At 41.5% G+C, this 23,989-nt stretch overlaps 1 protein-coding gene across 10 annotated transcripts in view; it reads left to right on the top strand.

The window, feature by feature from the left end:
* PDE8A (phosphodiesterase 8A) overlaps positions 1–23,989 on the top strand; it is a 153,085-nt gene that overhangs the window by 68,694 nt on the left and 60,402 nt on the right. The window contains exon 1 of one of the 10 annotated variants that reach the window (XM_071754430.1): positions 8,573–8,698. The exons of 8 other annotated variants lie outside the window; for them this stretch is intronic. Coding sequence is in view for 1 of the 2 variants with exons in the window: in XM_071754428.1 (XP_071610529.1) it covers positions 14,490–14,495 (6 nt within the window). In the remaining variant the exon portion in view is untranslated. Of the gene's footprint in view, positions 1–8,572; positions 8,699–14,387; positions 14,496–23,989 lie in introns of those variants that run through there. One more of the 10 variants, XM_071754428.1, reaches the window with a different exon arrangement.

Below are 23,989 nucleotides of genomic sequence, written 5' to 3'. Positions count from 1 at the left end.
TATCATGACATAATTGTAACTTAGGGATCATCAGTGTGCTGAGGCCACTTCAGCAGCTCCCACCCTCATTTTGGGCATCAGCAAATGGCAGCTCCTTGGGTGCTTCCTCCTGTAGCTGAATCTGAATTGCAGAGAATCTTCTGTGAGCAGGCACCAAAAGATTGCAATTAAAGGAATGATTTTCTCTTGTTAATATTGTCTCTGTTCTGACCAAGGAATGGAGGTAAGCATCTTCTCCGTGATTTTATGTCAACCAGGAACGATTTCACTTTTGCTGGCTTAAGCTACTTCATGGTTTTTTGTGCTTTGAAGACCTGAAAGCTTTGACAGGGTGCATGCTATTAGCTGATGCCAAACTGTGACTAAACAATCTCATTAAAAACCCAAGGTAACTGAAGCAAATATTTCCTTTGAAGATGCACTATCAGTTAAGTGCTCATTTCCTCTTTTAAGTCTGACATTTAAAGGGCAAATACAGGTGGGCTGATAAGAACAAGATAAAGCTTGTTGAATTAGTTTACCAGCTAGTTTGGCAAAAAAAGCAGAGCCTTGTTTTAAGCAGTTTTAAGAGCTTATATCACTTATATTTGTTGTATGAGGGATCAACTGTCTAGATATCTAGTGTAATTGTGAAATGCTTTTGTATGCACATGTAACTTGATATATTTACATATTTTCCACAAGATGTAATATCACTAAGATAAGATCTCACCTACATAGTACCCATAATCTCTGATGCTAATTCTGAGCCTCTAAATAGGCTTCTTTAACCACAGCAAACCCGAAACAAATGCAGTAATGTTTGCCTTTGTACTCCTAGAGTTGCACTGGAACTTGGCCAGTGGTAGCCCAACATCCAGCTCTCCTACAGGCTGTACTAGCTGAGATCCTAAAAACACAGCTTACCTGAGTCTCCTGTAAATTGCCAAAATAATGAAATCTTTTCCTTAAAAACAATGCACAGACTGAAGTAGTCTTTCTTAGCGTGCAGTTCTGGCTTGTACCCTGCTCTGTGGATTGGCCGAAGAGGAAGGCATTATTTGAATGCAGAAGTAGAACAACAGCCTGGATTCTTGGGTGTCCTTGCCTGTTTTCTGTAAGGATCTATGTGGTCTTTGAACTGCTTTGTGATACCTGCTGTCAGACATCTCACAAGCACATAAGCAGGAGACACCTTCTCTGCAGGGTGATGTAACTTGGCCCTTACATTCTAGAGCAATGCAGTAGCTCTAGGACACCAGTGCAGCTGATGGGACTAATGAGCTGTGTTGTGGTTAGGTGAGCAAAACCATTTGCCATCCAGGTACAGAATACAGTTAGAATGACTGAGTCCAGTGATTAACTCTTACTCTGTCAGTCACTGCTTTTTAATGTCTCTCTCGAATAATTTTAAGAGACAGAAAGCAAGAATTGCTTTCTTAACGGAGGTGTTAGACACAACTGTGTGGAGGTCAGGAAAACAAACTTGGAAGATTCCTAGAGCAGAATTATTGTGGGTATGTCTTGTGTATCAGAGCATCTCATGTCCATTCTGCCCACAGATGTTACAAGCAGGTGACTGTAGTTAGTGATGAAAATGTGTCACTAGTCTAAAAGCTAAGCCTGGGCCTGGAGAGATTCCCATTGGTTTCAACAGGCTTTGGATAAGGCCCCAAGAAAACACTCAAGATGCTTCACAGAACAGACTAAAATTGTGCCTTCCAGCCTCTACCCTTTCTATTCTCTAAAAATACAGGGGTATTTTGATTCCAAAATATGAAGGTCCTGTGAGGGTCCATCTCCCAGACTAGGCTGCCATACCAAGACCTCGAGCATGTTAACTCTCTTGACACAACAGATTTTGCATCACTTTACAAAACACAGAAAACAATCTATTCTTGCTCTGAGAAGTTAATCAAGGGAACACATAGATTTCTTAATAATCTCCAGGGACTTTCAGCACCCAATTGTGAGTCATAACATTGGAGCCTGGGAGGAAAGAACATCTTGTAAATTGTTTCAGAATTGTCTTTTACCTCCTATTTTAGTGGGCTCCCAAGCTTTTCTCTAGGTCAGGATGCATTCAACATTAGAAGATGGGAACATGAAGAACTACAAGACATCCATGACTTTTTCCATGAGAAAATAATAATAAACTTTCAGTAATTTAAGGATAAGTTCAAGCTTTCCTCTAGAGACTTGTACATGTATTTGCAAATGAGATAGCTCTGATGTCTGTGAAGTAAAAAAAATAAATATCTCCCAACAGGAAAGAATTCATTTGGACGAATCTCTTCTCCACAACTGAGACTTCTAACTGGTGTCTGCACTTAATGCCACCTTCCCAGCCTTGCAAGCACCAGCTTTTCTCTGCAGGATTTAGCAGTGAGAGGGTAGCACTGAGGTGCCTGCATTTCCTCTTGCTGTTAGCAGGACTGCAACCCTGAGTACACAGGGCTGTAAGAGCCCAGTTCTGCCCCTGTTAAAGCCTAATGGGATCTTTGCCAATTTCTTCAGTAAGATCAGGATTCCTTGTAAAGCAGTGGAGAGGAAATACCAGGAGTATAAAACTACAGACCAGATCTCATGGTATTTAATCACAAGGGGTGTATTAGTGCCTCCCAGGGTGAATAGAAGAAGCAGCTTGGTGAGGTGCAAAAAGAGCCTTGGCTGGCTTTTTTTGGTCATTACTTCATGAGAGAAAGTTGTTTAGATAACTACTAAGGCAATGAGAGCATCCTCCTAGCAGCACCTTTTTAAAAAACACTTCAGGACTGTAAAATGCTTTAAGCTCTTCTCCCTCTCCTGCCTGCATTTTTCTTCCAGTTTTCTGAGCTGCAGCAGGACAGAAAGTTGTGTTGTCCTGTGTCTCTCTGCTTCCCCATGGTGCAGGTCCCTCCTGCCTCTCTCCCTCCTTTGCTTGGCTGTGGGAAGGTGCTTCTCCTGCTCCAAAGAGTCTTTCCAGGCAGCTGTGGGACCATGGTGAGAATGGTTCTGGCAGCTTGCACAAGGGCTGCTTCTCTGCAGGCTTAGAACCAGCACTGCATCTGCGACTGTTCCTGACTGGAGATTGTGTCAGCTGTAGAAAAGGGAGACAGCTTGGAGCCAAAGGAGACAGAAATACTTTAGTTTGTGCAAAAGGTGACAGTGCTTCCCTGGAAAGTTCTGTCATGTCCCTGCTCTGCAGGCAAGGCGGTATTTAAGGCCCTGACATTAAGTTATCCCCTTTATTTTTTTTCCCATCGCTTTCTGAATGTTCTTTCTGGGCAAAAGTGGCCCTTCAATGGAATTGTTTTTTCCTGTATCTCATCACAAGAGCTGCACATTTATCCTTTTGTTTGGAAAAATTTCTAAATATTCACATAAGCTTCAGTGTAATTTATTTTCTTTTGTAGCTTAATAAAATCCTTGGATTCATTTCATCTAGCTATCTTTGGGGATTTACAGAAGGCCAGTGGAGCTGTAACACAGATCTGAACTAAGAGACAAAGGAAAACAAACAACTGTGTGAATACCTCCAATTTGGTCAGAATGCAATGATGCAGCTCCAGTGCTGCTTTTACAAAAGATGGTAAATTATTAATACTTCTATGAGGAAATTTATACGGTAGTGGTTCTGGCTTGCTCTGAAATGTAATGTACTTATGCAGGCTTCTTCCCTAGTCCTGTTGAGCCAAAGTTACTGTACCAGATCTTTGCTCTTGAGTTACCTTTTCTTCCCCTGAACTCACCAGCCTGCTGACAAATGGGTGGGCAGTTTCCTTGTTACCTGGAATGTAGCTGGTGTGGGAGACTGGTCCTGCAGGACAAAAATAAAAATTGTAGGCAAACTGTAATTCCTTGCCAGTGCTGGGAGGTCTGTATGTAATACAGCAGAACCTCTTATCTGGTGAAAACTTGAAAGAAAACAAATGGCTTTGCTCTTGTCCCAGCCTGGACAAGGATAACCATGGCCAGAGGGTGTGCTCTGCAGCACCAAGGCCTCAGGAATCTGTTATTTCCCACTGCTTGTGACAGGCTTTGTGTTAGTGGAAAAGTCTTTTCTTTGAGATCACCACCTCCTCTTCATGTGAAGTATAAGGGTTTATTTGGTGTAGTGAAAAAATTAGGCAGAAGTAAGAGTTTCTTGACACTTATTGTCATGCTACCTTATTTTGGCTTCCATACCTCCTGCCAGAAAGGAGCTTAAAACTTCAGATTGATTTTCAACATTTACAGGAATAACAGATGCCTAAAAAAAATTCTACACTGTGTCAGTGGTCTCATAGAATTCACAGTTCCATGGAAATATGATGGCAATGATGATGTCAGATTATTTGTTTTAATTGCTTATTTTTTAAAATAAACGAGGGATGTTGCCTTAAAATTTTATGTATTTTTTTTGAAAGGTAATAAGACAGGAAAAGGGAATTTGCTATTTTGCTGTTTCTGAGTGAAGAATGATGACATGAAAATTGAGAACTCTGAGTTCCTTAACACTTCTGAAGAATCAGATGTATTTTCTAACCAACAAGACTGAGTTGGAAGGCAGGATAATAAAAGGGGGGATAACTTGGTCTTTTTAATTCTTTAAGACTTTTTTAGTTTTAAAGAATGAGGCACCATGACTAGAAATATTCTATTTGCAGGTATCTTGGTATACTTTTACACTGGAAACTTTGTTACTAAATATTTTGCTAAATGCAAACTAAACACTGGTAAGATGTTATGCTAGGGAATGTTTGCTTCTGACATAAGTACGAGTTGCATGAGCACCGAGTGAGTGTGTTTATGTGTGCCCCACTTTCTTTGTGCTACAGGAGATTTTCCACTTTTTTTCCATATATTTTGTTTAAAATATAATTTTTACTATCAAACCTAAACTTTAGTTCTAGAAACTGTTGATCACCTTTTTAGTGAACAAGAGGGATACTGTGTTACTCAAAATGGAGACATGTCTCGATTTCTCTTCCAGCAAATGACATCAGACAACAGAGAAGTAGAAACAGTAAAAATATTTGAGTCGTTAATGTTTTGCATTTTAAATCAGTATTTACTGAGACATTTACTATAAACATGGCAAGTGAGACATATTCACTTTAAAGGTCCCTCTATTGTGTTTATCAAATTGCTGTTATAGTATTTACAATGCTGTACTGAGTTGGAAAAAATCTGAAGCAGTTTTGTGTATTTTCCCTCAAGGTTAAAGCTTTGAATCATGGGATAATGTGTGATATCTCTTGGGCTTCTTGAAACAGTTCAAGAACACGTACAAAGGACTGTGGTTTGTGCTATATTTGCACAGAATTATGTTCCTTTGGCTTACGAGCAAAGATGAAGATACCAAGGAAAATATCCTTTCCTTTAGCACCATGGTATACATTTTAACAGAAAAACCTCTGACAGTTTTGCAAGGTGCAAAAGTTAGTCAGACACTATTTTTCTCTGTTGTGATTTTTCTTTTAAAACTGCCCTATCAGCCTAATTGAATGAGTGAAAGGAAATGCACTTCAAAGAATGAATGTTCCCCTTTTCAGTTAGAATTTACTTTTAAAACAAGTTATTTATGATCTGTTTGTGCTATGGCAAGTTACAGTATTTAATCTCCAAATCTCTCTCACATTTAAAAGTAATTGTCATATAAATATTTTTGTCATTTAAAAGAAAAGCTGTGGAAAGTTAAACCCCATTGGTATGTATTTGTAAAATATATTTGTCTTTTTTTTCAGCTCTGGGATGAGAGCTGTATTCTGTCTGATTAATGGTGATTTCTTGTTAACTGCTGGGCAGAAGTTTTACAAGCCAGCTCGTATTTCCATTAGGAAGTGAGTTAAACTTATGTTCTGTAGTTTCACAGCAGCTTTTGACAGTCTGCATGAAGGTGGCTGCATCTGCAGGAGTGGCCATGATTTACCCTGGAGTTCTGCAGCTGCTTCCAGATGTTACAGGTCAGACAGGACACAACACACAGACCTGTGTCTGCTCCTTGGGTTTATGGGCAGCTCTAATACCTCACAAAACCCCCCCAGAAAGTTACATTTATAAGAAAATCTCTTCTCTTCAGTTCTAGGACCATGTCCTAGCTGAGGGAAATCATCACAGTTCTTGTGTCCCAGAATACTTCCCCAGACATTTGCTGTCAAGAGTAATACCTTTATTATTTTGTGACTTACTGCTTTCTGAGTTATTGTCTCTGAGTGTGTGTAAATCTGCCAGTCCTGGAGCTCTTGTGTATTCCTGTATCCAAATACCTCCCAGCCTTTACCCTGTTCCTCCTCTGTGCCACCCACAGAGCTGCTGCTCAGGCGTGTGGGGAGCAAACAGCTCTGGGGTCACACCAAAGCTCTGTGGCAGACCAAGAACTTGAACCCTGGCTTCCTCAGCTCCCCGACTCCTCTGTCTTATTTTTAAAGCTCACTTTTCTTACTGCAAAAATCAAATGTGCTTCACTGCATGCTCGCTTGGTCATTGGCACGGTGCGTGTGTTACAGGAGGAGCTGAGGGCATGTCCTGCACCCTGCTCTGGGTGGGACAGGTGGGTATCACAGGGGGGCTTTGGCAGCTGAGCAGTGGAGCTCAGGACTGAGCTGGCTGGCACAGTGCCAGGGGCCCGGGCTGTCCCTGGTGCCCTTGGGGTCCATGGGGTCAGAGAGCAAACTGCAGACCATCTTCCAGCCCAGGGGGGGACAGTCTGTGTCTGTATTTTGCTGTTGTTTTGGAGTTTGTCAGGAAACCAGGGGCTGACAGGTTGTTGTGGTGGGATGGAGGATGCTCCTTCATCTTTCCTGCCTCAACATAAAGCCATTTGGCCTCCAAACATGTCATGCTGTTTCTATCTGTTTCCTCTGTAGAAACTGTGTGGGTTTTTTGTGACTAGGAAAAAGTGGTGAATTTGGACATCTTAGTTCCTAACATATACAGGTTGATCTCTATTTATCCTTCACTAGAGTAAAATAGAAAGTGTTAGTTGTTATTGTTGTTGCCTTTTTTGAAGGTTGTCAATGAGCATATGGTCAGAGTCTTTATTGAGTGTGTTTGACAGCTTGATACTACTCACTGATTCTGCACTTTAAAGCTTTACTCAAATAGTCACTGAATTGTTTTCTGGATATTTTCAAAGGGTTTATTAAAGCTAAATATTGCTGTGGTTTCTGTACATGAATGATTGCATGACATCAATTATGATTTGTTCTTCTAGAGGGGTTTTTGAAGTCATGTGTTGCAGTTAATTCTTCAGCAACAATTCTTCAGTTAATTCTGCATCACTCCTATTATATTGCACATTTTACAGTGTTGCTGTACATAATCTTTGCTGGTTCTGTTGGGCAGGGTATTTGGTCTTATGGTTTTAGTCTCGGCTTTGATTGTTTTCCTGTTGGATCTGTCCCTTCAGCAGCTTACATTAGTTTAAAAAGGGGACAACAGCACTTTGGGTGATTTGTCCAAATCAATACTTCTTCTGGAATGTGATAAGTTGCAGAAAAAAGCCCCTGTACATCTTTGGAGGCAAAGCCTCAGCCCTGGTCAATTGCCATCGCTTCCTTGACTGCTGTAGAACATGAGCAGGTTCAGAGCAGCTGCAGCTGTTCCTAGTGAAGTGCAGAGCTTGGGTTTTATTGACCCCTGCAACTTCAGTTTTCATCTGTTCCTTCAGAAGTTAGTAAGGCTTGCAAGTCAAATCATAGTCTGGTTAACAACTAAACAGTTGCTGGAGAAAGGCAGTAATGTGAGCTGCCAGCCCTAAGTATTCTTCATCATGACAGTGATGAATCTTGCTCAGGTCATTTTCCATTGTTTTGGCTTTCTGTGGTCACTCCATAAAAAGAAGCATCAAATTGGATAACATTTGCCAAATGAATCAACATTTTAGTGTTAGAAATTGAAAAAAAGGAACTGCTTTTATGCTATTAAAGTATGTTTTTCTTTCCCAGTAATATGGTCAGCTTCAAGGGTGGAAACACTAATTTGGGTGGAGCTGTCTTATGGGCCCATCTGGAGCTATTCCATCTCCACCTGAGCAAAAAAAACCACAGCAGAGTCATGCTGACTGATAAGTATATGAGATGCCCATCTTTGATTTGCTTACAATTAAATAAAATCTTCTGTACACACATTTTTTTTAACCCATAACTACATTAGTAATTGCCTTTAAAGAATAGTTTCTGTTTTTTCTTTTGAGCTGCTTGTACGTTCTAATGTAAAACTTTAACTGCCCATGGGACTAAATTAATTTCTCTTCAAAAAACTCCTACAGCATTTGGGTCATTTGTTCCAACCTTTTCTTCCTTGTGAAGAAATGTGGAAATTATGCTCAGAAAGCAAACAGCAAGATAGCATTCTTGTGTCATACAGGTTAGAAGTCAATGTAGAAAGAGGCAAAATCAAGCTATGAAGAAATACTTCTGGGGAGAATTAGGGTATTGGTGGTTAATGAGTAAAGGACAAAAAGAAAAAAAGGAGGTCTTGCATAAACTGACCTGCCAATGAGGCTCCAAGGCAAAGGTGGCTGAAGAGAAGTGGGAAGGTCTTCTGAATGGGAGGCGAAGATAGAAAGCTGAGAAAAAAAAAGTGAGGACAATGGTATGGGAGGAGCTGGAGGGGACCAAAAATATAGATCGTGTGAGAAACATATGGAGTACTGTAAGTGAGGAAAAAGCTTTTTGAGTTTGTGGTTATAACAGGAAATTCAGAGGAGATTTTAGCAGCTCAGTTTAGAGCAGAGTGGAGGAGAAGTCTGGAGGTAAGGAAGCTGCACAAATTAAAGCTGGAATGATCAGGATATGGTGAACCTGTAGTGAAGAGCTTTGGCAGGAAGGGAAGTGCAGAGCATGGAGCTAGTGAAGAGAGAAGAGAGACAGGACATACACAGACCCCGAATTAATTCTCTAGTTTTGCAAGTTGTTTGTAAACTGATATGGTAAACACCTATATGTTTTGCTTTTATTTCAAGGTAAACAGCTTTTAAGCAGGGCCCTTCTCCTTTATGTAATGATTAGGGTTTTTTTGGTTTGGTTTAATTAACACTGCAATTTTCAGATGAAATCCAGCAAATGTTCAGACAGTAAAGTAATACATTGTCTCAAAGGATAAAGGATTCTATTGTTTGCTCTTTTATGGTATGGGTTGTTGTATAGATCCCAAGTATGCAGTATGTAAAGTACTAGATTTGAGATTCAGTCAGCCTAAAAACCTGGCAGTGTTGCCTGTTGTTTCAGTAAAACCAAGTACAGAAACCAACTCAAGTTTCTTATCCTGTTGGCCAGAGGAGATGGGACGTTTCCTGAAGGTGAAATACTTAAGCTTTGAGGCAGGAGAGAATGCCAACTGCTGCAGTGAATGTCATGAGCTGGAACTGTAATGAGCATACTGGGGAAAAAAAAGTGCATGTTATAGTAACAGCAAATTGCAGCTCCTCAGAAAATGCTTAGACAGATGATTTTAGAATGGAGGTAGGATGGTGAGGTGTCATGGTTCAAATGGTAGTACATTTGCTATATATTCCCAGAAAAAACAGAGCAGGCTATATTAAACAAATATATCATTAAATGTATTTTGAAGGTTATCTTGAGTTCATTCACCTTACATGGCCCTGACAGTTTCTTCTGGATTCTGCACTGCTGAGACAGACAGTCTCCTCGGAGTCCATAGGAAGTCAACATCAGCAATACCTACTGCAACATTTCTATGGTTAGCTGACATGTGAAGAGACAACTTTCCAAGGTTATTTTGAGAAACCAGCATATTCTGAGGATGTGGCACACTCTTCAGAAGTACAGAACAGCTCAGAACCCTCACTGGCTTCAGTTGCTAAGTCAGCAGTAAGGAAGCACAAAGAGCATCCAAACCTTTAAAATACGATGAACAGTGAAATTGTGGGAGCTGTGTTTTTTCCTCCTACCATCAGTTTCCCAGAACTCTAGAGAGAATTATTGCTTAAGTTGGTTAAATACAATTTAGAAAAACCTATTGCTTCTTATACTAACACTTTTTTTTGGACTATGACTGGATGCAACCCTAGTATAGGAGAGGAAGAGATTTTCTTTGTTAGGTTTGCTCCTCCATTTTGTTTCTATATAATCTTGCAAACTGATCTGCTTCCCTTGTTCCTGTAGTTCCTCTGGTAGAAAGTTACATGAGAGTCTAAAGCTTTTGGGAATGTGCATGGATAAGCTTGAGTATTATCTAAATTTGTAGATTTTGAGATTGAGGCATGATGCTTAAACCCAAAGGTCTCTGTCTCCATCTGTTGGAATGAGGAGGGCATAGCCCCAATGGCTGCTTGTTTGGACTTACCCCAATGAAATTGTAATTTCATTTTAACTGTCTTCTTCCACTACTTTCAGTCTAGCCAACATTAGCAGCAACTCGATAATCTGCTGTGCCATGGGGGGCTGAGAGTTTGTTTTCAGTGTAAAATAACAGTTATGGTGAGACTTTTTAAGGCTCAGACATAGATTCTTCCTTAAAGACAGGCTGAAGTACTTGGAAATACACGTGATACAGATTACCTAGGATCCAGTCCAAAGGCTTTCAAAATCAGAGGGATCCCTGTCTGACCTCAGTAAGAAACAGGCAACGTTTCTATCCTACTTTAACCAAGTTACATGCTGTACAATTCCACCAGGGGCTTGAGTGGGAATAGAGAGGTACATAACCTGCCCTGGGAGCTCTGTTAAGAAGCTGCTTGTTCAGAATTTGCCTCCTCAAGGAACATTTCCCTCCTGGCCCTGAGCTCATTCACTGAAGAGTTCTCTACCTCCACCTCTCTCATGCCAGGTGTCAGGGACACTGCAGGAGTTACCAGGAATCAGGCAACTCTCTGCAGTGCCTGCATGCCCTCTCTGCCTCTCTGTGGACCTCCAACCTTATGGTGTTGCTTCAGCAGGATAAAGGATGACATTGCATGCAGCACTGGTGTGGAAGGGAGTTTTCTTGGTCAGTCTGCTGGAACTGTGTTCTGTGATTTGGTTAAAATGTGATTATCAATGTTAACAAAGTATGCCATGACATTTTTCTGCTCAAAGGGAGCAAATGACAAAGGGAGAGTACTATTTGAAAATGTTGGGGCAGGTCATTTTCTTCTGTTGATACTGATAAATTTGCATCCATGTAAAAGAAAAGAAAGTGGGAGAAAAAGTAAGCTCATTCAGATTTCAGATATCCTGACACTACATCAGGATATTAGAAAAGTTCCAGTGATAAAAAGGATTTCTGTAATCCTTGAACAAAAACATTACTCTTTGAGGGGCTAAAAGACAAGTTCCCAAAATGCGTGTGAGTACCAACTAAGATTTTCACCGATCCTCATCCTATGCAGGAGCAATTTGTTTGGATGTTTTGGAAAAGTGAGTCTCCTCTCTGTCTTTATGTGCTTAAACACCCATGAATATTATCCCTATATTGGTTCAGTTAGAAAACTTCAGTTTAGTAATTATTTGATTATGAAGCTACCTTGAAATCAATTCAGTTGGTCATCTAACTCAACATCTCTAGAGATCCACAAATTTTGGTTAAGTGAGCTAACCATACTTTCTTCTGTGTGTTCCTGTTTGCTGAGTGTTTTTCTCTTCTGTGAGACAACTTGCTGCCACGTGGCAGCTCCTGGCTGGTGCTGTGGCCATTCCAGGTGGTAGCTTGGTCACTGTCATGGACTCTGGCTCCTATGGCTTGCCCTGTGCACAGCAGAGGAGTCCCATGGGGTTAGGACAACCACAGCAGCCTTTGCATGCTGCTTGGTCATTTCTAATTCCTAACCATAAAGAATAATCATCTCTTGGGATTCATCTTCCTTTGAGTTGTTGTTGTTTGGTTTCACTGGTAGAAATGAGACCTACTTGGACTGGTGAGGATGTACTATGCTATTGCTTAGAGTGCAGACTTTCCCCATGTCTTTTATCGTTCTACCAGCATTTAAAGAGGTGAAGGCTCACAGAGCAAGGAGTGTTGCTCTGATGGTGCCCATTGCCTTATCTTTGGCTTGCTGACTGCTGAGGAAGAGTCTTCGAAATGGTTGTAAGTTTTCAGTATTGTCTTAAACAGCTTTACAGTACTGTTGATTTCTTTCTTTTATGATCTTTTAAGCGTCTTATCCTATCTCAGCCCAAGATTTAGAGTTTTTCCAGAAGAATTTACCTTGGGAATGATTTCTTTTTTTTTCTTCTGGCTTTTCATGAGTTTAAGAGTAGATTGGCTTTGGAAAAGACAATGTTCCCTTTGAGAAATATTTGGAACTTCCTGTTTCAACAGAGTTTTAATGTAGTGCTTATTCAGTTAATTGACCCTCTGCCTTGGCTAAACCACTCAGTGCATATAAGCTTCTATCATTTCCAAGGGAGTCTTTATTTCTGTTAGCAAGCAAACTCCAGGCTTTCAGACTTACTGTCAGGTCAATCAAGAATCTCTTGCCTACCCTAAATACACTGTTTTCAGATAAAACCAGTGAAAACCTCTGTAAAGCTGTTCTGTCATTATCTGAGACACTGAACAAACATTTGCAAGGTTGTCAAAAGCAGCTTTGAGGTGGCAGGTTTAAATAAAGTGACACTTTTTCATGCATTGCAGACGGTTGCCACTGCCTCAGCTCTTCTTCAGAGGAGAGAATATTTTTTCTGGGCTGCCTTTATGCATGGTGGTATTTTTGTTCCTCATATAGATTTCAAAACAAAACAAAGCAGTTGTTGCTTAGCTACCCCTCTGGAGCAATGTCTCTCACAACTTTGCAGCTCTCTAATCTCAATATTGCATTTTTTGATTGTTAGTATCTATTTTTACTGGCTGGTGTTTTACATAGACACTTCTGGAACTTTTTCATCTGCTGGAGTGATATGGCTTGCTTAAAATGGGAGAAAGGAGTCTGGCTAGGGGCTCTGGGAAAGGACTCACACCAGGAGCCCTACAGGAAGGCAAAAATGAGTATAGGGATAATACTTTCTCTGATGAAACCCCTTGCTTGGGATGAGAGGATCTGTATTTTTTTGCTGTTACCACATGGCTCCATGTTAAGAATAGATTCATTTTGAATGAGGATGAATACCAGAAAGCAGGGTATCCGACTCCCATCTTCTTGAAGACTTTTTAATGAGAAGCTTTCAATTGGCATTTTGGAGTCATGATGCTAATTATAGCAGAGCACAGCAAAATGAAGCTAGCTCAACCATTTATGCAGTCAGAAACAAGTCTGAGAAAAATCTCAAAATTATTTCTGTTAGGTGTAAGCAAGGCATGCTTAATGCCCACAGCTTGTGCTTTCACCCTTTTTATGCAGCTCCGGGGCATAAGGGAAGAAAAGAAGTTTCCTTAATGAAGAATATTATTGAAGGAAAAAATCTGCATGTGGTTAAAGGCTGTGGACCCTGTTTGCATGAAAATGAGGAAAATACACCAAGCAGTGTTACATTTTGGTTACTCTGAGCTGAAAAAAGAGCTCTCCATGGCTCCTGCAAGCGGAGTTTGTCTGAGACTGCATATACGTACTTCGCCCATCGAGCTGTATTTGTTTGTCTCCTGCTTTCTTGCCTCCAAGCAGTGGTCTACCATACTTGGATATCTAACCTGTTCCTCTTAAAGACAGCTCTTTTCCTCTGCTAGGGACAGCTGACAGATTTTGCCACGTTTCTATCAACCCTGACAATGCTTAATTTACAGCCTTTAGTGATAATGCCACTTTCAGGCATTGTTAGAAAAATCAGTCTTTTCCCATAAAGGTTGTTACTTGACAGCATTTATGTTGCATGACTAACATGGCAGTGGCATCAATTTGCAATCAGCTGTGTCTGTCCTTGTCTCCCTGCCATGTGCCCCAGAGGGTACATGTCTAAGCCTGACTTGCTTCCCTTTACAGTTTTCCTTTTCTATAATGTATTTTTTTCAGCCCACAGAGGAAATTACGTGCCTCGGATAACTAAACAATTGAATGAAGCTGCAGACTTTAGATCATCAGCTTAGATCCGACTGTGCTGCAAAGTCACTGTCATCTCCTGGCTCATTAAAGTAATTTGTAATAAGTCAATGGACTCAGAGCAGTTCCTATCAGTCAGGTCACCCACCCACCATGTCCATGCTGGTTGTGTGCTGGGAGCCTCTGGCCATGGCTGAATATGTGAACATGCGTGGTGAAGACATCACCCCCTCCCCTGTGGTGCTTTGCCTTCCTGGGGAGGGCTGGGGCACTTTGCCAGGGCTGTGCTGGGAACCTGGTGCTGCCAAGCACTATTTTGAACTTCACAAGGAAGAGCAAAGCTCTAGTCTGGAGGTGGGTGTGAGTACCCTGCTCCTTGCCAGAGTATGGAATGTATCTCTCTCATGGCTCCAGGGCACCCTCACCAGCACCCAGAGGAGTGTGATGTTACCAGAACCCGTTTGAAACCCATGTAATAATCTATACATAATCAGGTGCATTCCCTTTGACTCGATTTCCATGCATCGAAAAATGCTTGATGGGGCCAGATGATCCAGGAGCTCTGACTGGAAGGAAGGATAGTTGAGTGGGTTCCAGGACCAAGGGACCCCAGGCTGCTGCAGGAGAGAGAGGGATGGAGGTAGGAGAATTGGCACCACTGATTCCTGCCTGACCCTGGCAGGAGCAGCACGGACACATCTCCCTTCCCCCAGCTGAGGCTGAGATTTTAGTGAATCAGAGCTATAGAGCAGAGTTGAGTCAGAGCCAAGGAAAGGCTCTGGCTCAAATCCACCAGCTAAAAATGAGCAAGGCTTTTGAGCTTGACTGGAATCTCCCAAAAAAACAAACAAACAAACAAAAATCCTTCCCTAAATCCTTGTTGCCTTTTTTCCTTCTTTTGGTAAAATTAATCATTGCATTTTAATCTGTTTTCCAGATTTTTCTCTTTCCCCTTCCTGATTATATCTATAAAAATGTATCCCTGTACATATGTATATTGTAGATGTTCTCAGACAGTTATGGAAAGTGTTCCTTTTTGTGGTGTTTTCATTGAAACAATCAGGGGCAAAGTTCTTGTGGCAGTGCCAGGTCTAATACCACAGGAAGAACTGTGTCCGCTGGAAATACCACAGAGAGTACAGAACCCACAGTATTTTCTAAAAACACAAAATGGTTTTGAAAGCAAGTCAAATACTGCGAAGTCAGCTCAGAATATTATGTTGTCTCAAATTGTTTATTTGGCTTTGCTTTGTTTTTTAAACGGGTGCTGAGGAACATGGCTCATCTTAAATCTGGTTTTGCCACCATCTCCTTCCATTTATAAGTGCTGCTGCAAAGTAATGAAAATGTCATGATTGCATCATTTATAATTCTTTAGAGATACACAGTTCAGTCAACAGCTGCGTGCTGCTTTGCCTTGAGGTTTTGTTGACACTGTGTCTTTTTGGTTTTGCTGTCTTTGTACGCACAACAACATTCAGAAGAAATACAGCTATGGCCCTGGTTTCTGCAGACTTCTATCTGAATGAGTCCTATCAAGATAAAATGTGCTACTCAGTGCACAAGTGCTTACAGGATCAAGGGTCCTAATCCGTAAAAACCATATTGTGAGTATATAACCTCATGGGAAGAGGAGTGAGGAGTAAATCTCTGCCATTAAAATGAAGGCTGTTCTACTCAGTCACTGGTATAGCATGAGAACATCTTTATTTTCCTCCCCCACTGTGACAAGTAGTTTGGGAAACACTAATTTAGTCTTTTTATTAATCAGGGCTATTCAAGACCGCAAGCAAACCATAGAAGAAAGTGTTTCTTTGTAAAAATCTAGATCACATGCAAGATTAAAAAAATGAAGTATCTGGAATAGGCAGGGAAGCAAGCATTGAATGCTGAAGTTTGGAAATAATGTCCTTGTGTTTACGGAACAACTTTCTTCTGCAGAAAGAACAGCTAACTCAATGTAGTATTAAGTAAACGATTTCCTGGTGACAATGAGTTAATAGTGGTTGTTGTGCAGAGGATAAGAGCCTCTGGAGTGAATATACTCCAGGGTCTCAGCTGATGCTATAAGCTGTAAGAACACTGCACAAGTGGGTTGTGAATGGTAGAAAGCCAGGAGTATGCATCTTCTCTTGGGACAATTCTTGTTATTGCAATATGAGCTCTGCAGCTGTATGATTCAACTCTAGCTTAGGGAGGTAACTTCAGCTACTCAGTCTTAGATGTCAATTTAAAAGTTTTTACTGCTTTCACCAATGTTAATTTTTACTTTTGCTTAATTGCAGCTTTTGTTGTGTTGAGGAACATGCTATCAGAGCTGCTCTGCATGCTAAAAAGCCTCCTTTTGTAGCATGGAATAATTTTTTTAAGGTCTACTACTGAGCTTAAAGGAGTTGCCATTGTCCCTCATTAAAAATGAAAATAAAGGACAATTTTACACAGTTTATTGTACAACACTTTGACATTGTCTGCCTGAAGGGAGTACTTGGTAGCCTTGTGGAAAAAACCAAAGGCAGTATATTATAAACACCACGGATGTCAGAGGACTTGCAGGGAAATCTAGGAGGAGCTCCCTGACTCAGATATTTTTTGCAGAGATATAATCCTTCTTCTCTTTGTCTTTACTGTGTTGGCATGGTCTGCTTATGAATTCACAGTGTCAGTGGCTCTGTGGAACTTGTGGCATATTCCTAGCTCTCTCCGAGAGTTAACCCTTATGAAGCTGAAGTCACATCAGCTTAATGGGGCAGTGTCCTCTTTTGGGAACTGCATCTGAAATCACAGATTTTGGAGGGCTCTTGCCCTCAGCCACTGGCTGTTCTTGGAGTCTGATGTGACTCAGGTCCATCATCTCTCCTGAACTTCAGATGAGCCCAGCCATGCTGTTCATGTGAAGGGTATCTGCAGGAAAGTGGGACAGGGCTGCCATTATCAACTGTATCTGGGAAGGGTCTTTCTGTCTCTTTAATATCTTGTTAAACCCCTGTTTAGCTGCCATATATTTTCTCATTCCTTTCTTTCCTATAATCACTAATGAGCAAGATGTGTGTGTATATGCAGATTCTTCCTTTCTTATTAGCTCATTCCTAATGACCATCAATTCACTGTCATAATCCAGTTTTGTGTGACCTCATAATCCTCTTGTGCCTCTTCCATCCAGGTGACACAATGCAGTCAGCTCCAGACAGAAGTGTGCAGACATTTCTGTTTCTAAAAATGCACTTATTACAGGTTTATAGTTGACAGATGTCAGCAGTAAACAAAGCCCCCATCTTTCCTCAGCCTGCAGTAAATGTGACGCTTCTCATTCAAGCCAGCTCAGTTCACCCTTCCAAGAGTCTGGGAAAACAGGGCTTGCAGGGAGCCCCAGAGGTCAACAAAACAGGCACTGTCAGACATATTAAATATCAGAGCTGAAGTTTTCAGGATCTTGATGGTCTAACAACAAATCATATAGAGTAGACATCGGAAAAAACCTAAATATGTGTGTAAATGAGGCATTTTGTGTGCAGTTTTCTTCAGGCCTCCTAGATATTTAGTTATTTATTGCATGATAGAATTTTCTGAATAAATGAGGCAAAGGTAACTAAATCAAAATCAAGATAGCACACAGCCCTGTATGGGATTTTCAGATAGCACAGAGAAATTTGCAGGTAGCCCCAGCCAGCCGGCTCCCATCTTAGTCTGCATGTTGTTCCATGCTATGGGCCATTTTCTGCCAAAGGTAAGATTCCTCTTATGCCAGTGGCTTTCTTTGATGTCCAGTGGGACAGATGCCTTGTACCTATAGAGGAAACTGGAAAAGTTTGTGTTCTGCCATATCCAAAGGTTGTGTTTCCCAGAGAGAGACTTCTTCAGAGTAAAATCTTTCAGGATTTTAATGTTGTCTGAGAAGAAGTAAAAAATTGTCTTTTCCACAACGTTGTTCTTGATAACAAGCTGTGAAGCATCCATGGAGGAAGATTTCCATTTTGAGCTTAAAGAGAGGGCAAATATCATGGTCTTTTGTAGGTTAAAGGATTTGCTGTCCACTGTGGCTACTGATGTTTTGCACTGGTCTGTACCCACAGGTGAACTGTCCTGGGGGCTGCTGCCACGGGTGGGGGTTGTGTCTGCTGTCAGGGACAGGGATTACGAGCTGTGCTGGAGGGCATGACAGGTCTCTGACATGTCCCCTGGCATCGCTGGCCATGAAAGTGAAAGGGGAGCAGGCTCCAGCAAAAAGGAAGGGAAATCCCAAGGTGACCATGGTAGATCTGCTGTCTGGGCTCAGCCAGGCCTGTTTACCAAAAAATCCCCAGGGAAGGACTGAGGGTGATCCCGGACTGTAGCGATGGAGCTGAGGAAAGCAAAGGCATGCAAAAGGTTAAATTAGGGAAATGCAATACGTTTAGGGGAAACAGTGGTTTCCCTGCTGCATGGCTGGCTGCACCCTGTGGTGGGGACTTGGGTGGCTCCAGGCTGTGGGTGGCTGTGGGACAGGCTGGCAGTCCTCTTTGCCCTCCTGGTTGGGGCCTCTGTACTTCTCTGCTTAATGGAAACATGGGACAAATGGATGTTTGAGAAGGAGAATGGACTGGAAGTCCAGGTGGGCATAGGATGGTGGAGGGTGAGGCAGGAAAAACACTGAAATATGAGGCAGCGAGGAGAGGAAAGGCAGATGGGGAGGAAAAGAGGAAACAAAAGTAAAGCCAGGGGTGAGCAGGAGTGCTTGCGTCTTCTACTGCCCCTGCCCTGCTGACAGAGCTTTCCCAGAGTATCTCCTCTCCAGCTCCCTGTGAACTGTCCTACCCCAGGACACACACAGTGCCTGACTTTTCCCCTCTTCAGTGGACCTGCCCTGTGGAGCTCAAGGTGCCTGGGAGGAGGGACAGGAGCCCTTCAGGTCTGTTTGCTTCTGCCAACTTTCTGAAAGGACTGATCCTTCACAGCACTGATTCCTTCTATTTTGTACTCCTGCATCTCCTTAGAATGAGAAAATGATCATGTCGTTCAAGGGAAAGTTTGGGTTTGTGTTTTTGTTTTTTTCCCAGTGTGGACAATTCAAAACTTGGATGAAAAAGCCCAGGCAGAGGGAGGGGACACATCCATTCAAGCAGGTGGATGGTTCCACACTGCCGACACTGGCACACACCTCAGGTGGCAAGTCAGTCCTGGCACTGATTGCATCAAGGCTAGAGAAGATGTGAATGGGTTCAAAGACCATGCTTCTCAGTATGGTAAAAAGGGTTCACAGCACTAAAGAATTTTGTAAGTAGTTCCAAAGTCCACGGATGTCTGAGCTCCTGACTTGCCTTGCAGTAGTGTCAGACTCCTCCCGTTGCTCCCCTGGCCTAACAATATGGACTTCGCTTTGGTTATGACTGGGTTAGAAAGGAACCTGTAAAAAGCTTTATTTATATTTTCCTTCTCTTCCTGCACTAATTTGTTATCCATTACTTACTGCTTTCCTGTTCTTGGCAGACCTCACTAGGCTATGGATCTTACTGCCTAGTCTGAGAGCTGGGCACTACATCTAACGACTGTCTCCTTCCTGTCCTGTTTGTGTCCTTTTTTTTCTTGAAATTTATGACCATATACACAGGGATGACTGCACAAGTGGGAAAGATGTACCTTGCTGTGTGCATGCATTTGCAGAGTGCCGTGTGCCAATTAAACATGCCAAAGTGTTAAGAAAAATATCTTTCCAAATAAAGCTCAGTAGCAAAATCCCCCTTACTTCTTACTTGTTGAAAATATTCTAATAGTCCATTTAAAGCTTTGCTGAACAATAATATAATGATCTTTGTAAAACTGCATCACGGTGTTCAAGCTATGTTTTGCCAGAGATCATTAACAGGATGCATGTTCATGGCTAGAAAAGAAGAGTTGTAAACCCTGTGAAGCTTTCCTTGAACCCTACAGAGTGTGGTTTGTTCCTTTTGCTGCAAAAGAAAGAATTTTTATATTTTTCTCTAAATTGGTTTTCAGCCTTCCACTGGAAAACCTGTTTTTTCTTCTGAAGGGCCATTTGGATGGCACACTGCTTTAGGCTGGGGTGAATCTCTTGTAAAATGGAGTGGGGGAGACTGAAGCTAATCAGGTACTGACTTTGAACGAAGCCTCTGGGGCAGCCACTCAAAACTTGAGGCAGACAGAAAGAGCAGCACTGCCTATACCTGTGCCAGAAAGATGCTTTGTTTTTCTGCCAGATGGGAAGTTGTGACCTGGTCACAGGAGTTTGTAGGCAATCATTTTTCAGAGAAGGACAAAAGAATGAGTCAATGCAAGTAGCTCGGGGATGCTGAGGTGGTTTAAAGAGCTGAGGGAAGTTCCCATCTATGTAGTTGGAGCCTGAGTGAGCCCATCAGAGGGACTTTCATCTGTCCAGAAGAACGGCGGAGAAGAAGGTGCTGAGGCTCTAGTGGAGTGTAGTCCAGGGCTGTTGAACTGCAGGGCTGAAAGTGGCCCAGAGACACCACAGCAGGGCATGGATGCTGCTTCTGGGCACCCAGAGGCTTCAGCCTCAGAGCTCCTGCAGCCAGAAGCCAAAGGTGAGGAACAGAAAAGTCCTCTCTTCATTGGCTGTGGTCTAAGCAATGCAATGCCATGGGGATTCCCCTTGAACCTTGCTTTACAAGTGATGAAGAATGTTTCTAATACTTAGTAATGCTGACATCTTTGTTCTATAGTAAAATGAATAGAAGCAGTTTAGTGCTTTTGATTGGTAATTCTGTCTCAAAAGGTTGATGCACTTACATAAGGTCAATGTACTTACAGAAAAGTAACAGCATTGGTGGGTAGGTATTCTTGCCAGATATATTATTCCTTATCTGCTTTATGGTCCAGATGCTGAACCATCCAAGTAATTATTGGAAAATAACACTAGAACCCTAAAAGTGAACAGAGAGGTTTTATAACTACATCTTCTGAAGACCTCAAATGGCCAGAACTCTGACTACACTTTTACTGACAAGCTGCAAATGTTTTCACACTGGGAGTCCTTGAAAGTTAATTTCTCTTTTGCTTCACTGCCAAGCCCCAGCCCAACTTCTCTATCAAAAGCTGATAAAATTGTAAATGCCTGAAATGGGAAGGAGAACTGCAATACCTCATGCAGCTGTTATGTTCACAGTGGGACACTGTAACAAAGAGGTAACAAGCAGATTACTGGATACAATCTCAGTTGAAAGTAATTACTACAATTTTCAAAACAGAGTGCTGATGGAAGAGCTTCTAAACCTGCAGTTGGGCAGTTTGAATGAAATATTAAGAGTAAGATTTTCATGTGGCACTAGGTCCAGGGTAGATTTTGAAGTGGGACTTAAACATTAATGATTATTTTTTAACCTGGAAGTACTTTAAGGTTTATGTAAGTGCTGGATAACCCCATACTCACTGAGCATGCTGACTGCACCAAAGACTGTCTCTTTTAGCTTTGAAATAGAATTTGGTTGCCTTTATATTAATTCAGAAGCTGACTTTCAATTGGGCATTACAAAGCTTGTAAACAGAAAAAAAAGTTAAGCTTATGCTGAAGGCTGATGCCAAATATTTTTGTTTCTGTCTAATCTTTCATATAAGGTTAAAGAGAGCAGATGAAAAGCAAGGCAGCCTTTTCTACATCAGCATGTAGAAAGGGAACTCAAGGTCTCTGAGTCTTGATTTGCTTTGCCAGGGCAGATCTAACAGGCTCCCTGCATGTGTAATGCCATGTGTGAGGAGCAGAAAAACTGAGAGTCACATTGCCTGGCCAGGTAAGAAAATTGTGAATTTCCAGCCCTTTGATATATCACCTCTAGGAGTGTCATCTGAGACTCTCAAAATGGGAGGCCCAGGACTGGAGGTAATTTCAGAAATTTTGTCTGGGTCCTTGACTCATTCCCATTACCCTTTCAGTACATTTGGGAACTCTATATGAAACAGTTATGGAGCATTTACAGCATGCTGTAAATGTACTTCTTAAAGGGAATTCAGCTTTTCTTTATGTGTGATGTCTCTAGGACTGCTTTTCCTCCCAGCTGGCTGAAAAACAACCACAACTTTCTTCTCTTTTTCTTTAGTATTTAAACAATTCTCTTTTAGTTTTTAGGTTTAAGTAACTAGGTAGACAATGATAGTAATGAAGGCTTTTAGCCCTGGCCAGAGGACTGCACAAGCCTGTGGCATATTATGCACTGGCAATCACATCTATTCTTCTCTGGGAAGCTCTGCGTGCTGCTTATGGGTTGCTTGTCTTAAAAAACCCTAATTCACATGCTGAATTCTGAGATTACTTTTCAGCTGGTGCAAGGTTGTAATTGTTTTTAATTTGTTAAAGGCATAAAGAGCTAAAGTCAGTAACTTTTATGACCTGTTAAATATTGAATGTAAAACCCAAAGATGTGATTGCCCAAACACTTTTGCATTTTTCTGCTTTGGAGTTAAGGGTGGAGGATTTAAAAAGTTGAATTTCAAATACGACAGATTTGGCTTTTTGATATCCTGACTTACTGTATTTTTGCTTAATGAATTTTATTGGACCAACAGGTTTTTTTACATATCACTTGTTCACTATTCCATTGGCTACTGTAGCAATGGCTTAAGGACAAAACAAGCACACAGGCGGTGGGGCTTTGAACAAAGAGGGGGTTGGCCTTTTGTGTATCCTGGGGACATAGGCAGTTACTGGAGTAGGAGGGATGACCTGGGTCATGAAGGTCAGACCTCTGTTATTATGGGCAGCCACAGCATTAAATGTCTTTCATAAATGCATACTGTACTGTCTCAAAACAAATTGCTTTTCAGCCTTCCCTGTTGCTATTAGAAGGTTGTTCCATATCCTTCCTCTTCTGGGGGTTTCTAATCCTCTTTATTGCAAGCCTAAACTTACTTACGGGCAGTTGATACCGACTTCTTCTTGTGCCAAGGTTTTCCTTTAGCTTCAGCCTGTCTTTTCTCTGCTTGCACTTCTCCTGGTCCAGCATTTTCATAGAGACCAGTCATGTATCCTTCCACTCTTCATTTTGTAAATTTGTTCATGAAGGGCACGTTTCCCATTAGACAAACAGGTTCTTCTGTCAGTGGATGGGTTTGGTTTTTTTTTTGGCTTATTTAGTGTCCTGAAAAGCTTGCCTGTGATGCTGGCAGATTTAGTGTCAGAAGTGCTAAGCCCAGTTAACTATGGCAGTATCTCTTAATCTGTTGGAAGTGTTGCCTTCCACTATGGCAGTGTTGTTTCCTCGTGTTACACACATACATCCATCTCTGCCATTCCCTCCATGTCACATACTTGATCTGTAAGGTGTGCCCATCGTTGTGTTTTTGTTGATACAGCATCTCAGTTTATGGAAAGGGCTCTTGGATACACCGGAGGTACAAAGAGATGTGAATATTGAAGCTGCTGGGAGAGCAAAGCTGAAAAGGCACTTGAGGCACTATTGCAATCACACCACCTATAAACAACCTTTTGGACCAGCAGGGAAGGCCATGTGGGAGATACCAGGGCAATTCAAATGGCACAACAAACTTGCATTTAGGGTAAAACATCTGTGGATTTTAAAAGTTTTGGGGTTTTGGTTGGTTTGTTGTTCAGCATCCTGATGTACTTAAACTACAGAGACTAAGAATAAATTTATTTTGAGAATTGTAACACTTGTAACACTTGCTGCTTTGGGAAGGGAAAAACCAGGGAGAGTGGGTTAAAAAGTCTAAACCAAAATGAGGAGAACTTGCCTGTGTGTCCTTTTATACAATAACCTACCTCCATACTCTTCTTAAAGCATTTTTCAGATCATTGTTAATAGAACTTTTTTCTGAATATGTGTTGTCTGTCATGTAAAGTTTTCATTGTGCAAGTCTTGCATCTCCTGCGGTGATCACATTAAAAAAGGACAGTTTTGTTAGGAAGAACTGAGGGTTGTGGCTCATAAACATTGGAGTAGAGGCCAAATTTCTGACATTTTCAGATGATATTAACACTTAATACAACAACGATGTACCATCTTGTTCAAGGTCTCTTGTGTTATATTCCCTATTAGGTTTTATACTAGTCAGTTTTGTTTAAATACAATGTTTGCCAATTACTGGCATGTCCTATATTAATGTGTTGCAGGCTTTGTCCCTCACCTTCTGCCTTCACTATGAACCTTTGTTAAATTGAGCATTCAGGTCTGC

This window comes from Heliangelus exortis, chromosome 11 (genome assembly GCF_036169615.1).
Source record: "Heliangelus exortis chromosome 11, bHelExo1.hap1, whole genome shotgun sequence".
Lineage (NCBI taxonomy): Eukaryota > Metazoa > Chordata > Aves > Apodiformes > Trochilidae > Heliangelus > Heliangelus exortis.
Note: the sequence above shows the minus strand (reverse complement) of the source record. Positions and strands in the feature narration are given on the sequence as shown.